Raw genomic sequence first — 16,189 nt, forward strand, 5'->3', positions numbered from 1 at the left:
TTTGACTCCAGAAGTAATTCCCATAAAAATAGCCTTCTTTGCCCTTGGATCCAATTTTGACTCCGTCACATGATAATATGCAGTTGAGCCAAACACGTGCAAAGAGTTATAATCTACAGCAGGTTTTCCGTACCATTTTTCAAATGGTGTTTTGCCATCAATAGCAGCAGATGGTAGACGATTAATGAGGTGGCATGCATATGTAATTGCCTCAGCCCAAAATTCTTTGCCCAAGCCAGCATTGGACAACATACACCGTACCTTCTCCAGCAAGGTCCGGTTCATACGTTCTGCCACTCCATTCTGTTGTGGTGTATGTCTAACAGTGAAGTGTCGGACGATGCCATCATTTTCACAGACCTTATTGAAATGATCATTTTTGTATTCACCTCCATTGTCTGTGCGAATACACTTGATCCTCCTGCCTGTTTGATTCTCCACCATCGTCTTCCATTTGAGAAAAATTCCCAGCACTTCATCTTTGTTTTTCATTGTATACACCCACACTCTTCGAGAAAAATCATCAACAAAGGTTACAAAATAGTGCTTCCCACCCAATGAAGGTGTTTTGGAAGGACCCCAAACATCAGAGTGTACATAATCCAAAATGTCTTTAGTATTATGGATCGCTGTACCAAATTTAACCCTTGTCTGTTTCCCTTTGACACAATGCTCACAAAACTCCAAGTTGCAAGCCTTTACTCCTTTTAACAATCCTTGATCTGATAGAGTTTTCAAGGATTTTCCTCCAGCATGTCCCAAGCGCATGTGCCATAGCTTGGTTGCTTCTGCCTCTTTGTCGTCACTGGATGTCACTGTCGCTGTCCCAATAACTGTACTGCCACGATAGCGGTACATATTATTATTCTTCCGATTAGCCTTCATTACCACTAGTGCACCGGAGCATACTCTCATCACTCCATTTTCTGCAATGATTTTGAACCCTTTTGATTCTAGGGCTCCCACAGAGATGAGATTCTTCTTCAAATCCGGTACATATCGAACATCTATCAATGTTCTGATCATTCCATCATGGTTCCTTAATCGTATTGAACCAATGCCATATGAGGTAAGAGGGCTGTTATCCGCTGTGTGGACGACTCCATATTCTCCTTCTTGAAATTCCATGAACCAGTCCCTGTTGGGACACATATGATAGCTACAAGCCGAGTCCATCAACCATATGTCTGATGATGTTGATGACTCTGTTGTAACTAATGAGAAGTCTGAATCATCACAATCAGCTACATTTGAATCCATAATGGCCTTTCCATTGTTATGTTTGGCCTTATTCTTCAACTTCGGACAGTCTTTCTTCCAGTGCCCTTTTTCTCGACAAAAGGCACATTCATCTTTGCTGGGTCTGGATCTTGACTTGGATCTTCCCTTCTTTGTCCTCGTTTGATTTTGAGGACGACCCCTCACAAATAGTGCTTCTCCTTCTCCGCCCTTCTGTTTTTCTCGCTTTCTTTGTTCATAGCTGTACAAAGCTGAACAAACTTCTCTGAGAGAAACTTCGTCATTTCCATGGAGTAGAGTAGTTTCAAGGTGCTCGTACTCATCAGGAAGTGACGCCAACAACATCAAGGCCAAGTCACCATCATCATAAGTTGTATCCATATTTTGCAAATCTGTAACCAACTTATTGAAACTGGTGATATGTTCATTCATCGTGGTACCAGGAACATAGGTGAAGTGAAACAGTCTCTTCTTCATGTACAATTTATTTTGACTGTTTTTCTTCAAAAATTTATCCTCCAGTGCTTTCCATAATTTACTTGCAGAAGTTTCCTTTGTGTATGGATATTTCTGCTCTCTAGCAAGGTAGGATCGAATGGTACCGCAAGCAACACGGTTGATAATTCTCCAATCTTCTTCTCCAATAACATCTGGTTTCTTTTCTTCAATGGCCAGATCTAGCCCTTGTTGAAAAAGGACATCTAGAACCTCGCCTTGCCACATCCCAAAATGTCCGGACCCGTCAAATATTTCGACCGCAAATTTCGCATTTGACACAATTCTTGTCATAAGCGAAGATGCCAATGATGACGTATTGTTGACACTTGATGTAGATTCTTCTTGTTTATTGTCTCCCATCTTTGACACAAATATTATTTAATAGCTGACGACACAAATCAAGATTATTTCCTTTCTGGTGTGGAAGATCAGACTAAGCTGCAACCACAGAGCATACTCAGACAGAACCTTGACTCAGTTACCAAGATAAATCTTTTCTGATGTGGAAGATCAGACTATGCTGCAACCACAGAGCATACTTAGACAGTACCTTGGCTCTGATACCAATTGTTGCGGAAGCCAAATGTATATAGTGTGAATAAGTCACAACTACTATACCAAAAATTATGACAACCACCAAATAATAAATAAGACAATAAAGCAACAATAAAGGGAACACCAGAATTTACGAGGTTCGGCTAATTTTGCCTACTCCTCGGACACAACCAATATTTTATTTCACTCCAAAAATACAAGTGAAATAATACTAAAGAGAGAAGATACAAATGCCTTAAACAGATGAGAAGGCAAATGAGAGGTGTGTTTCAATCCTAAACATTAGGCCTTCTTTTATAGGGGAAAAATCCCCCCAAACTTAACTCCCAACCAATGTGGGACTTTGGCATTTTGCCAAACTTCAACAGATACACAGATGCTTTTACACGTCTAAGTTGAAAAAAGTTGCTTTGAAATTTGTCCAAGATTGGAAATGTTGGAGCTTACTTCTAATATGTTTTACTTTTTAATGATAGTGTAAGAAGATTTTGTAAAAGTAAAAAAAATTAACTCGCGAAAAGAATATTACTATTTTTGTAGAAGTGAAAGAAAATTACTACCAGAAAGAGTGAAGAAATCTTAGATAATCTGTAGCTATAATTGTGGGATTGCAAATATATTATTTAGGAATGGATAAAGGAAGTAATTAAATACTTTAACCATAGTTAGGGCTTTATTTTATTAATTAAATCTCATCAATTTATTTTTAACCATGACAAGTATCTCTAATCCAAGTAGGAACTTGGAGAAATGGAGAGACTAGAAAATGGAGGGGAGTTAAATCCATGAATTACCATGTTTCTATATGCTACAACTCATAAAATATGCCTAGTTTGCCTTGCGTACTGAACTTTTGACTCCATATTCCATCTTTCTCTTTCTTGTTTAGTCTGTAAAGGAATTCCCACAGATGAATACCAGTTACTTCAGGCTAAGTAAAAGTTGATCGGACATTTTGCGCACTGATAGATTAAGGAAGTCTAGAATCTCAGTAACAAAAAGGCAGGAGCTTTATTGATTTTATTACTTGCTCTTAACCAAACACAACTCTTCGGACAAGTTGCTCTGCAATTTCCTTGCTCAGAAAAAAAAAACGAGAAACCATATTTACTACTTAGTACACATGCCTAGATGATAGATATCTTAGAAGGACCTTCGCTGGGGAGATAGGAGGAAGCTCTCTCCACCCCTGTTCGTCTTCAAGCGCTGTGCTTCATTCGGAGAAATCTGGTAAGCGTTGGTGAGGACCTCAACAGGCATGGCTCTAATCACTGATGTGTAACCAGCAAGTTGGCTGTTCATAGGTTCACTGCTTGTCCTCCACACCACAAATTCAAGTCCATTCTGTCCTGCTCTCACTGTGGAAGCGAAGTACTGAGGAACCACAAACATCTCTCCCTGGTTCACTCTGTCGTTCATCACTTGTTGCCCACTGTGGTCTACTACTTGCACTTGTGCCTCTCCACTTTGCACGTACACCACGCAGTGGCCGTTCACTGACCAATGTGGGGTCATCAATGCATTCTTCATGCACCAAATTTTGAAGTACCAATAAGTATTAATCAATTAACTCATAGTACTAGCAGTTTATTTATTGTATGAAATCAACTTGAGAAAATTAAACAAAGGTTTACCGGATAGAGGGTGCCTTTGGAGGCACTCATGTCCATGTATTTAAGGATGGGAAGTTTTTGGCGATTGACATGGTTAATTTTGCCGGCTTGTCTTGAGAAGATGTCAGCTTGTGTTCGATGTTCAACGTTGGTGCGGATTTTCATTGTGCAAATGTTTTCTTCCAAGCCATTTCCGGTTGCTTCCTCCCACCATTGTTGTCCTCGTCGTGGTCGCCCTTGCTCTTCTTCGAATTCTCCTTCTTCTTCGTCGGGCCTAATCATTCTCATTCCTTCCCTAACATTTACAATTAGTCCACGTTCGCTCTGCTCTTCTTGCATCCTCCTTACAATCTCGGCTGGGATGTTGAAGGCCTCAGCCATCAGTACTGTGTCGAAAGCACGGAAAATGTTCTGGAACCTCTGCCTGCTCTGTAGTCTTTGGCCTGCTTGAGTTTGTTGCCTTCCACTTTCTGGTACTCCACCAGCCAAGTAGAATGCCTGCAATACAAAGACATAGCCAACCAATATATACACGAATTATGAAATTGCGATGAACAAAAAGTCACCAAATTATAGAAACTAATGAATTTTACCCTCAAGTTCTGATCAAGCTGGTTGGAGCGGTGGTTGAGGTCGTTGACAGAGACGGCGACAAGCTCTTCCTCACCATCATTATAGCACCAATGAGCAGCGCCAGCTGGAAGTGCCACGACATCACCTTGACGAATGCGGTGAACCTTCTGGTGTTGGTCACTTCTGCGGCCTTGGCCCCTCTCTTCCCTTGGCTCTCGGCCAGCCTGGAAGGTCTGGGACTGAGACTGGAAAGTCTCAGCACAGCCAGGGTAAGTAATGCCAATCAATCCCTGGCCACGCTCAATGTAAACCAAGCGACGCATGGGATGGAAATTAGGCAGAGAAAGGGAGTTGCGTCGGATAACACTCCTCATGGGAGCAACTCCAGCGCACTGGAATTGCTCCTCGTTCTCGTCCCACAGCTCAGTGACGCCGCCCTCTGACTCAATTCGGTTAGTGGGCTGGCTGGCAGTGAGCCTTGTTAAACGGCATTGTTGGGCATCAGTTAGACGAGTGCCTCTCTCACCCCGCTGACCAGCTTGCCGACCCTGATAATCTCTAACTGCATTTGTTGCAGACAAGAGAAAAGTAGAGAGGAGTAAAGCTAAGAGGACCCTAGTAGTGACCGCCATGGCTAATTAGGATTGATTTGTTAACTACAAAGATGGGATGAGATTTAGAGTGACTGAGGCCTCCTATTTATTGTGTTTGAGGGGAACAAGTACGAAGGCCGTGTGGCAATGAACTCTGTTTTCTTTTGCATGGTGAGGGTGTCTTCATTTCTGCCCAAGAGCGACACATTGCAATGGTTGTTCGAAGGAATCAAACTACATGCAAACTGATCTGTGTTAGTTTTTATGTTCTTTTTCGTTTCCTTTTTTGTTTGATTAAGTGTTACTGTAATTTGTTTTTATGCTTCATTTTGCCTTCTTGAGAAAAATATGACGTGGACGTATACGAATTCAATTGCTTATTTGTACTATAGTAGTACTTCCTAATTTTCTCTCATCTGTTTTGGCTTAACGATATGGGATTCAAAATACTACAGCAAGGATTATTAAAGGTACCAATTTAGAGGTGTCAGTTTGTGATGCCTAACGTTGCATTATTGTTAAATTCTAATGGGCCTAATTTGGTGTAAAGTTACCTAAATATTTTGAAGGCTTAATGACTTCTTGGCCACTTAAATTTGTAGGACTTTTAAAATCCGATATATAAATTTTAAACTTTCTCATTTAAACACTCGAACTTATGATTCCCTTAACTAATAAACACATTTCACCGTTGACCATGCCTATGTGGCATCAGTTGGTCCTAATCAGCCTGGTGCGTGAGGAACTCGACTTACTAGAGCATGACAGCCCTCTTCCCAACGCCCAACAGTCCAAAATGAGTTGTACTTAAGTGGGTTCTTGTAACGATCCGGCCGGTCGTATCTAGAGTTATAGCCCTGTTCCCCCATTTTCCTGCTTCTTTTGTGTTTTCAGCTATGTTATGATATACCGGCTAGTTGGTTCGGGTTCGGAGTGGTTTCGAAGCGAATTGAGACACACAGTCTCCTAATTGAAAGCTTAAGTTGGATAAGTTGATCGGATGTTGACTTATATGTAAACAATCTCAGAATTGAATTTTGATGGTTCCATTATCTCTGTTAGGTGATTTTGGACTTAGGAGCGCGTCCGAAATATGATTTGGAGGTCCGTGGTAGAATTAGGCTTGAATTGGCGAAAGTTAGAATTTTGGCGATTTGGGCCGGCAATAGAAATTTTAATATTAGGGTCGGATTGAGTTTCCGGAAGTTGGAGTAGGTTTATGGTGTCATTTCTGACGTGTGTGAAAAAATTGAGGTCATTCAGACGCGGTTTGGTAGGTTTCGGCATCGTTTGTCGAATTCGAAAGTTTAGAAGTTCTTAGGCTTGATTCCGGGTGTAATTTGGTGTTTTAATGTTGTGAGTGATTCGATGGTTCGACTAAGTTAGTATGAGGTTTTGGATGACCAAATGATGACGGATTTTGATAAATTTAGTATAGTTGGACTCGTGAGTGAATGCGCTTTCGGGTTTTGTGACTTTTGTGAGATTCCGAGACATGGGCCGGGGGCCGGGTTTGAGCCAATTTCGGATTTTGAGTCTAATTTAGTAGTTTTTCTTGGGAATAGATTCCTTTAGCATATATTAATGGTATTGTACTGCTTGTGGCTAGATTCGGGACGTTCAGAGGCCGATTTGAGAGGTAAGAGCATTGCGGAGTAAAGATTTGCTCGGATTGAGGTAAGTAACAGTTGTAAATCTGGTTCTGAGTGTATGAAACCCCAGATTTTGTGTTATGTGATTATTTTGGAGGTGACACACATGTTAGGTGATGGGCATGTAGGCGTGCACCGAGGGGATTATGACTTGGTCCGTCCCGTAGAAACTATAAAGTTGAACAACTTGTTGTTAGCTATATGCTCCCTATGTGTTATAGAAAGATTGACTGTAAATCATGCTAGATACCATGTTTATGCTTTATGCTGGTATTGTTGGGACCCTAAATGGTCGTTTCTTGCTGTCATCTTACTGTATTCATTAATATTCCGTACTCAGTCATATTCATGCATTTTTATATCATATCTCAATCTCTGTTATTCTATTGATGCATCATGTTATTGCTGTTCGGGCTGATTTCCTAATTTCTGAGAGCCCGAGAGACTGGAGAGATTGATGACTGAGTGAAGCTGAGGGCTTAATTATAAGGATATTTATGGGATCGGGCTACATGCCGCAACGTGTTCCATTGATTCTGCCATGATTGGTATTGATAAAGTGCTTGGGCTGAAGGAGCCCCTTCGGAGTCTGTACACACCCCCAGTGAGCGCAGGCACCTACTGAGTGCGAGTGCCAAGTGCCGAGTGCCGAGTTCTAAGCGATTGTGAGGGATGAGTGGTTGTGAGGAATGAGTGATTGTGAGGTTGGAGTGATTGGGAGGAATAAGTGATGATTGCTCTAGGTTCATAGGTTCTACAAGTTATGAGCAAGTGTTTAGTAGAGTCTTACGGATCGGTATGATGACGTCCATACCTATCTTCGAGAGGCTACATGTTAGGATATACTTCCCATCTTTCTTTCACTATCGTACGACATTGATTCAGCTTGAAGCGTAATCCTTTGAATTCCTTCCACGCATTCGTATGCGCATATGAGCGCTCAGTATTAGTTGTGCATCGATGGCTTGCGATTTTCCATAGATGAGGTGCGAGATGTGATTTCGGTATGCTGATGATGGGCCAATTTGGAGGACTTGAGGCCGGGTTTTGATTGTAGCTTGAGCACGGAGAATTCAGTTGTGTAAGCACGTGCTTTTGGATTTATATGTACGGTAGTGTCCCTATTAGTGGAATTTGTGGCTGGATGGCTACGTGATGAGTATGATGTGACTACGGAAAGTGTGCAGATTGTTCGAATGTGTCGAGAAGAGTTTGCTTGAGATGTAAAAAGGACTATTGGGTGCTTGATTTCTATCTTGATTTGACGTATAGTCTTGAGTTATGGGTGTGTTGAAGGATCGTTCATGTTGTTTAATTATGGGGTTAAGTAGATTTTCATGTCTTGATATGAGACTAAGAAAGATTAAGTGATGGCGTAGTAGTTGTGGCTGTGGAAGGGTATAGAGAGATGTCAATTTGAGGCAAAGCAGGTGGGTTATCTCTTGCAGGGTGTCCTGCGATTGCGTGATCCCTATGTTATTTTTGTAGAGAGTTCTGCTTTACTAGTGGGTTATATGTGTTGCAATTTGAGTTTGGATCGCGCGTGAAAGTTGGCTTGACTGTTAGGAGGATGAATGCGAGGTTTGCAAATGATTTGAGGTATTATATGGTTGGTGTTACATGAGCTTAGGAAGGATTTAGTTGAATCCTATTGCGGTATTATGCTAGTATGGGGGTGGCTGAAAGTTATCAGATGCTTTACTCCTCGGCTTTGAGCCAAGTGGGGGAGTTTACTATCGATGGGATGATTGCACGATTATTTGTTGTATTGGTTTCGGGTTTGAAGTATACTTGGGAATAAATTATGATTTGCAGAGGTGGAGATCAAGGATGACTCGAGTAAAGGAATTTTTGAATACGGGTTATATTATGTTTTGTGGGTATATTGGAACATTGAATGATTGAGTTGTTATTCATAAAAGATGTAATGTGCAACAACAACAACGACCCAGTATAATCCCACAAGTGGGGTCTGGGGAGGGTAATATGTACGCAGACCTTACCCCTACCCCGAAGTGTAGAGAGGCTGTTTCCAAGAGACCCTCGGCTCAAAAAAAAGCAACAGGAGTCGATATATTAGTACCATAAAAAATTCATAATACAATAACAACAATATAAGAGATATGAAATACAGAATACGAAATACGAAATAAATGGCTGGTATAGTAAAACTAGCAGGTAAAGCCCTGCATCAATAGATGACCAATTATATTCTTAGTCTAACTCCTAACTAGCTAGTCTCACTCTATTGTGCTGTAGAAATATTCACAACTTTCCCTAACCTACAACCTTAATGCTCGACCTCCATAATTCCCTGTCAAGGTCCATGTCCTCAGTAATCCTAAGTCGCGCCATGTCCTGTCTGATCACCTCTCCCCAATACTTCTTAGGTCGCCCTCTACCTCTCCACGTGCCCACTACAGCCAGTCGCTCACACCTCCTCACCGGTGCATCAGTGCTCCTCCTCTGAATGTGCCCGAACTATCTGAGTCTTACTTCCCGCATCTTGTCCTCCATGGGGGCCATGCCCACCTTCTCTCAAATATCTTCATTCCTAATCTTATCTATCCTTGTATGCCCGCACATCCACCTCAACATCCTCATCTCTGCTACTTTCATCTTCTGGGTGTGTGAGTTCTTTACCGGCCAACATTCAGTTCCATATAACATGGCAGGCATAACCACTGCTCTATAAAAACTTACCTTTTAGTAACGGTGGAACTTTCTTGTCACACAAAACTCCCGATGCTAACCTCCACTTCATCCACCCCACCCCTATACGGTGTGTGACATCCTCGTCAATCTCCCCGATCCCCTGAATAACCGATCCAAGGTACTTGAAACTACTCCTCTTGGGAATGACTTGAGAGTCAAGCCTCACTTCAACTCCCGCTTCCGTCGGCTCAACTCCAAATTTGCACTCGAGGTATTCCGTCTTCGTCCTGCTCAACTTAAAACCTTTAGACTCAAGAGCATGTCTCCAAATCTCTAACCTCTCGTTGACGCTGCCTCGTGTCTCGTCAATTAGAATAATGTCATCAGCAAATAGCATGCACCATGGCACCTCCCCTTGAATATGATGAGTCAGTGCATCCATCACCAGGGCAAATAGGAATGGGCTGAGCGCAGACCCTTGGTGCAACCCCGTAATAACTGGAAAGTGTTCAGAGTCGCCTCCTACTGTCCTAACCCGAGTCTTAGCTCCAGCATACATGTCTTTAATCACCCTAATATAGTCAACCGGGACCCCTTTATCCTCTAAGCAGCTCCATAAGACCTCCCTAGGAACCCTATCGTACGCTTTCTCCAGATCAATAAACACCATGTGGAGATCCTTCTTCCTATCCCTGTACTGTTCCACCATCCTCCTAATAAGGTGGATAGCTTCTGTGGTAGATCGCCCCGGCATGAACCCGAACTGGTTGTCTGAAATAGACACCGTCCTTCGCACTCTCATTTCTACCACTCTCTCCCAAACTTTCATGGTATGACTTAGTAATTTGATGCCCCTATAGTTGTTACAGCTCTGGACATCACCTTTGTTCTTATACAACGGGACCATTGTACTCCACCTCCACTCTTCAGGCATCCTATTAGTCTTGAATATAACACTAAACAATGCAGTAAGCCATTCCAAGCCTGCTCTACCCACACACCTCCACAGTTCAACCGGAATTTCGTCTGGCCCGGTAGCTCTGCCCCTTCTCATCTTACGCATTGCCTCCATGACTTCATCGATCTCAATGTCCCTACAATTACTTACTTCATGGTGACTGTCGGCATTCCTCGATTCCCCAAGTATAATATCCTGATCCCCTTCTTCACTTAGAAGTTTATGAAAGTAGGTCTGCCACCTCCTCTTAATCTGGTCATCTCCCATCAAAACTTTGCCGTCATCATCTTTTATGCACCTCACTTGGTCCAGATCCCGAGTTGTCCTCTCTCTCGCCTTAGCGAGTCGGAATAACTTCTTCTCCCCACCTTTGTTCCTTAGTTCCTCATACAGACGAGCAAAAGCTGTCGTCTTAGCCTCCGTCACTGCCATCTTCGCCTCCTTCCTAGCTACCTTATACCTTTGATTGTTCTCTTTATTCTTCTCCTCGTCATTGCTCCCTACTAACCGCAGGTAAGTCGCCTTCTTTGCTTCCACTTTACCTTGGACAACTGCATTCCACCACCAATCTCCTTTGTGGCCACCATTGTGGCCCATAGATATCCCTAACACCTCTCTTGCCGCCTTTATTATACAGTCCGCCGTCTTTGACTACATTGTGTTTGCATCCCCACTACTTCTCCAATCTCCCATTGCCGATAACCTTCCTTCCAACTCCTTAGCTTTATCCTTAGTTAAGGCGTCCCACCTAATCCTGGGGCGTCGTCGTACTGACCTCTTCTTCCTCCTTATCCTAATACAAATGTCCATCACCAAAAGCCTATGCTGCGTTGAGAGGGTCTCACCTGGGACAACCTTGCAGTCCTCGCACAACCTTCTGTCGCATCTCCTGAGGAGGAGATAGTCAATTTGAGTTTTCGCCACCAAACTTTGGTAAGTAACCAAATGTTCATCCCGCTTCGTAAAACTCGAGTTCGCAATGACTAGATCGAAAGCCTTGGCAAAGTCCAAAAGCAAAATGCCCCCTCTGTTCCGCTCCCCTAAACCAAAGCCGCCATGCACTCAGTGTACCCACCTGCAGATGACCCAATATGACCATTGAAATCTTCTCCTATGAATAACCTCTCAGAAGGTGGTATACTACGAACAATCTCATCCACCCCTCCCAAAAGCGCCTCTTAATATCCTCATCCAAGCCTACTTGCGGTGCGTACGCGCTAACGACATTTAAAGTACCCTCACCCACCACCAACTTAATAGTCATTAGTCTATCATTCACCCACCTGACCTCTACCACGGACTCTCTAAGATGGCTATCTACCAGGATACCCACTCCATTCTTACCCCTCAGGACACCAAAGTACCACAACTTATACCCATCCACATTTTTCGCCCTCGATCCGATCCACCTAGTCTCCTGGACACACGCTATATTAATCTTCCTCTTCTGCAGGATTTTTGCCAACTCTATGGATTTACTCGTTAGTGAACCTATGTTCCATGACCTGATTCTCAACCTATAGGATCCCTTGCCCCATCTACCTCCCCTGCTACCCGACCCACCCCCTGACCCCAGCCCCACACTCTACCCCACCCGAGGACATGCCCTTATTCTATCATCCCAGACTGCAGCCACTAAACCTACAACAATCTAGAGAAGACTCGCTAGTGCACAACGGACAACAAATCAAACTAGAAGGAAACAAGTGGTAACTAGTATCCTAGTTGAAAGGTCTAACTATTGCGTCGTAAAGTAACAGTAATTTATCTACCACCAAAAGGGAAACAGTAAAATAGAAGGTACCAACTCCCGATAACAAAACCTGTGGCTGATTTGCTGTACTTGATGTAGTTGTACGCTCACGCACCACTTCCTACCGCCCTTTGCTAACACTCACCCAAGTTGCTCTTCTTTACCAGTGCTCGTGCGCCCAACTTGTCTCCAATACTCCGAGAATTCCTGAAAACACAGAAAATACCACAACCCAAAACCAGAAGGAGCTATCACCGCTACCACTGGTATAGCCCCAACAATATAAAATGTACCAAGAAAGAAGAAGAAGAAAACGAGAATATAAGGGGGTGGGGGCAGATTTGGGACCAAAAGGACAAAACCAATAAATCTACAAGGAATGTTAAAAATAAAAGGACAAAACAAAAGGAGAAACAACAATGTACGACTAGAATGTGGAGTAGAGAAAAAGGGTAAAATCTAACAAGAAAAGAGAAACAGTAAAATCAAACTATCAGTGCAAGGCAAAACCCCAAGATCGAAAAAGAGAAACAAGGGTAAAATCAATAGAACAAACTCGAGAGGTGAAAGCACAGATCTGAGGCAAGCGAGGTAGAGAGACAACGAGATGCGATCAATGCTCGCCCGCTCGATCTGGAATGGTTAGTTAAATCGTCTCCATTCTCGAATCCGTTGCCCGGAAAATGGAGAAGCTCTGGTAGAAAAGTCGCCGGAACACGGAGAAACCAAGAGATTCAGATCGATTCGGAAACTACGGACTCGCCGAAAAATCTGGAAAACTCGGAGCTGAACAGAAGCACAACAACCTTAGGAACAACCTTTAATTTCTCTTTTTGGTTGACTTTATTCTGTTTCTGAGAATGCAGCAGCTTTGGAAAGGTTAATGCGAGGGATCCGATTATGTTCTATCATTTTAGATGTTTGGGGTGGAGGTCGATCTTGTTGGGAGTGATGGCCGAAGATGAGGGTCGCTGGCGTTGGAGATGAATAAAAATCACCTCTCTCTGATCCCTAACATTTCTCTATAAATACTCTCTTTGGATCTCAGCCGAAATCAGAGGTTCTAGAGCACCAAAAGATGTAATGTGCATGGAGCAAGAATTTGTTTGGTTGTAATAAGGTGGGGTTACTTACTTGGGCATTGGTGTGCTAATGGGACACAAGTCGTTCGGTCTGTTTGGGCGGCGCAATTGAGATTTGAGTAGAGTGGATGACTATCGAGAATGGTTCTAATAGATTCAAAATTTTATGTAGCAATTGGGAATTTTCAGGATTTGTATATGGCTAGAAACTGAGATTTGCATTGGATGATACCAAGACTCGCGATATTTCTATATCATTATGGATTACACATTGGCTAGTACTTTAATTGAGTTTTTGCAGAAGCGGAGTTCCCACAACAAAAGTGGCTCTGCAGATGCGGTTAAAGGACCGCATGTGCGGTTTTGGTGGACAGAAAGTATAAATAGAGGACTTCGGGATTTTTCCCCATTTTCACATTCTTAAATTCGGACTTTGGGAGATTTTGAGGAGATTTTTAAAGGGAATTCGAGGTTATCACTAACGTACGTCCTTGAGCCTAATTATCCTTGGCAGTTATATTTTGCCATGAATTTTTACACCTAGTTGGTGGGGTTTTGAGGTGAAATTTGGGAGTTAGGGATTGAGAATTCGGAGAGTGAATTTTGGGGTCGTGACAAGTTGGTATCAGAGCTCTAGGTTCATAGGTTCTACAAGTCATGCGCAAGTGTCTAGTAGAGTTTTGCGGATCAGTATGATGACATCCATACCTATCTTCGAGAGGCTACAGGACATTTAAGATATACTTCCCATATTTCTTTCATTATCGTGCAACATTGATTCATCTTGAAGAGTAATCCTTTAAATTCTTTCCATGCATTCGTATGCGCACATGAGCGCTCGATATCAGTTATTCATCGACGACTTGTGATTTTCCATGAATAAGGTGCGCGATGTGATTTTGGTATGCTGATGATGGGCCAATCTGGAGGACTTGAGGTCGGGTTTTGATTGTAGCTTGAGAACAGAGATTTTAGTTGTGTAAGCATGTGCTTTTGGATTTAAATGTCTGGTAGTGTCCCTATTAGTGAAATTTGTGGTTGGATGGCTATGTGATGAGTATGATGTGACTGCAGGAAGTGTTCAGATTGTTCGAATATGACGAGAAGAGTTTGCTTGAGATGTAAAAAGGACTATTAGGTGCTTGATTTCTGTCTTGATTTGACATATAGTCTCGAGTTATGGGTGTGTTGAAGTATCGTTCATGTTGTTTAGTTATGGGGTTAAGTAGATTTTCATGTCGTGCTATGAGTTCAGACTGAGGAAGATTAAGTGATGGCATAGTAGCTGTGGTTGTAGAAGGGTATAGAGAGATGTCAGTTTGAGGCAAAACAGGTGGGTTATCTCCTGCGGGGTCTCCTGCGGTTGCGTGATCCCTATGTTATTTTTGTAGAGAGTTCTGCTTTACTAGCGGGTTATATATGTTGCAATTTGAGTTTGGATTGCTTGTGGAAGTTGGCTTGACTGTTACGAGGATGAATGCGAGATTTGCAAATGATTTGAGGTATTATATGGTTTGTGTTACATGAGATTAGGAAGGATTTAGTTGAATCCCATTGCGGTATTATGCCAGTATGGGGGTGGCTATTGAAAGTTATCAGATGTTTTATTCCATAGCTTTGAGCCAAGTGGGGGAGTCTACTATCGACGGGATGATTGTACGGTTATGTGTTGTATTGGTTTTAGGTTTGAAGTATACTTGTGGATAAATTATGATTTGTAGAGGTGGAGATCAAGGATGACTCGAGTAAAGAAATTTCCGAATGTGGGTTGTATTATGCTTTGTGGGTATATAAAGATTATTGAATGATATAGTTATTCGTAAAAGAGGTAATGTGCATGGAGCAGGAATTTATTTGGTTGTATTAAGGTGAGGTTACTTACTTGGGCGTTGGTGTGCTAATGGGGCACAGGTCGTTTGGTCCGTTTGGGTAGTGCAATTGAGATTTGAGTAGAGTGGATGACTCTCGAGAATGGTTCTAATAGATTCAAAATTTTATGTAGCAATTAGGGATTTTCAGGATATGTATGTGGCTAGAAACTGAGGTTTGCATTGGATGGTATTGAGACTCGCGATATTTCTATATCATTATGGATTACACATTTCAGTTTTAGGAAGGTGAAGTTAACAACTTTAGATTCATGGAAGGCCTCTTATGAGTGGGTATCTCGGTTGTGATACTTTTGGGGTACTTAAGAAGTAAATTCAGCGGCTTACAAGCCTTAGGGCAGTGTGGTTCTATGCCAAAGTTCATGGGGCAAGTTTGGTTAAGGATAGTAGCGTTCCAGCAAGGAAAGTATCAATTTGAAGGCAATTCGGAAGGAACTCGGAGAATTAGGATAGCTTGGTAATGCGCTGAATCGACATGGTAATGGCTATGATAGGTTCTTTGGGTGCTTATGATATGGTGGGTTCCTATAGGTGTTTCGTGGAAATGCTCTCGGGTTGTTGGTGAAATGCGTGGCTTGGTTGAGTTAGATAGATTTAGTTCTGATGGCTTAATTATGTGCAAATGGGTTTCGAAGAGATCTCAATAGTTTCTACCATAGGTGAGGAGTATATTTCCTACTAGCGTGAGGAGCATGCGATGTATAGTGATTTTCTCTAGATGAAATCAAATGGAAAGTTCATGGCTAATTGAATATATAGTTGTTTGTGAATCGGAGTGGAAAATTCTCGTATTTTTCATACGATAGCATGGTATATGCGGTGTGTTATGTGGGATCAAGATTGGCATGTACAAGGTCATGATTCAGTTTTGAAGGGAAGGACATAAATTCTTAGGCAGCATGGACGGTTTCAGATGACTAGGTAAATGACATTACTATTTGGTATGGCTTGATGAGGGCATACATTTCAGAAGGGGCAATGTGTTTTGATTTATGGATACTTCATTGGTATTGTGACACTCTCCTAGTTGATCGTGCTGATATCCAAATTTTGTGGCACGAAATAAGTTTAGAAGTATTTCTCGTGAGATGATCGTGTATGAGAGATGTGTTAAATATTCTGGTAGTGG

General features: G+C 42.3%; 1 protein-coding gene across 1 annotated transcript; it reads right to left on the bottom strand.

The window, feature by feature from the left end:
• Positions 1 to 3,284: 3,284 nt before the first annotated feature.
• On the bottom strand, positions 3,285 to 5,307 carry LOC104232115 (11S globulin seed storage protein 2-like). The gene is made up of 3 exons (XM_009785212.2): positions 4,499 to 5,307; positions 3,927 to 4,403; positions 3,285 to 3,816 (listed from the first exon to the last, which is right to left on the bottom strand). Exons 1-3 carry the CDS (start codon positions 5,108 to 5,110, stop codon positions 3,436 to 3,438), a joined length of 1,470 nt encoding a protein of 489 aa, XP_009783514.1. The 5' UTR covers positions 5,111 to 5,307; the 3' UTR covers positions 3,285 to 3,435.
• Between the last annotated feature and the right edge of the window lie 10,882 nt (positions 5,308 to 16,189).

Source organism: Nicotiana sylvestris, chromosome 9 (genome assembly GCF_000393655.2).
Source record: "Nicotiana sylvestris chromosome 9, ASM39365v2, whole genome shotgun sequence".
Taxonomy (NCBI): Eukaryota; Viridiplantae; Streptophyta; class Magnoliopsida; order Solanales; family Solanaceae; genus Nicotiana; species Nicotiana sylvestris.

Coding starts and splice junctions, on each gene's coding strand:
- LOC104232115 (XM_009785212.2), bottom strand. CDS start 5,110: ATGGCGGTCACTACTAGGGTCCTCTTAGCTTTACTCCTCTCTACTTTT. Junction 4,404..4,498: donor AGCTTGATCAGAACTTGAGG/GTAAAATTCATT, acceptor TTTGTATTGCAG/GCATTCTACTTGGCTGGTGG. Junction 3,817..3,926: donor CCAAAGGCACCCTCTATCCG/GTAAACCTTTGT, acceptor TGGTGCATGAAG/AATGCATTGATGACCCCACA.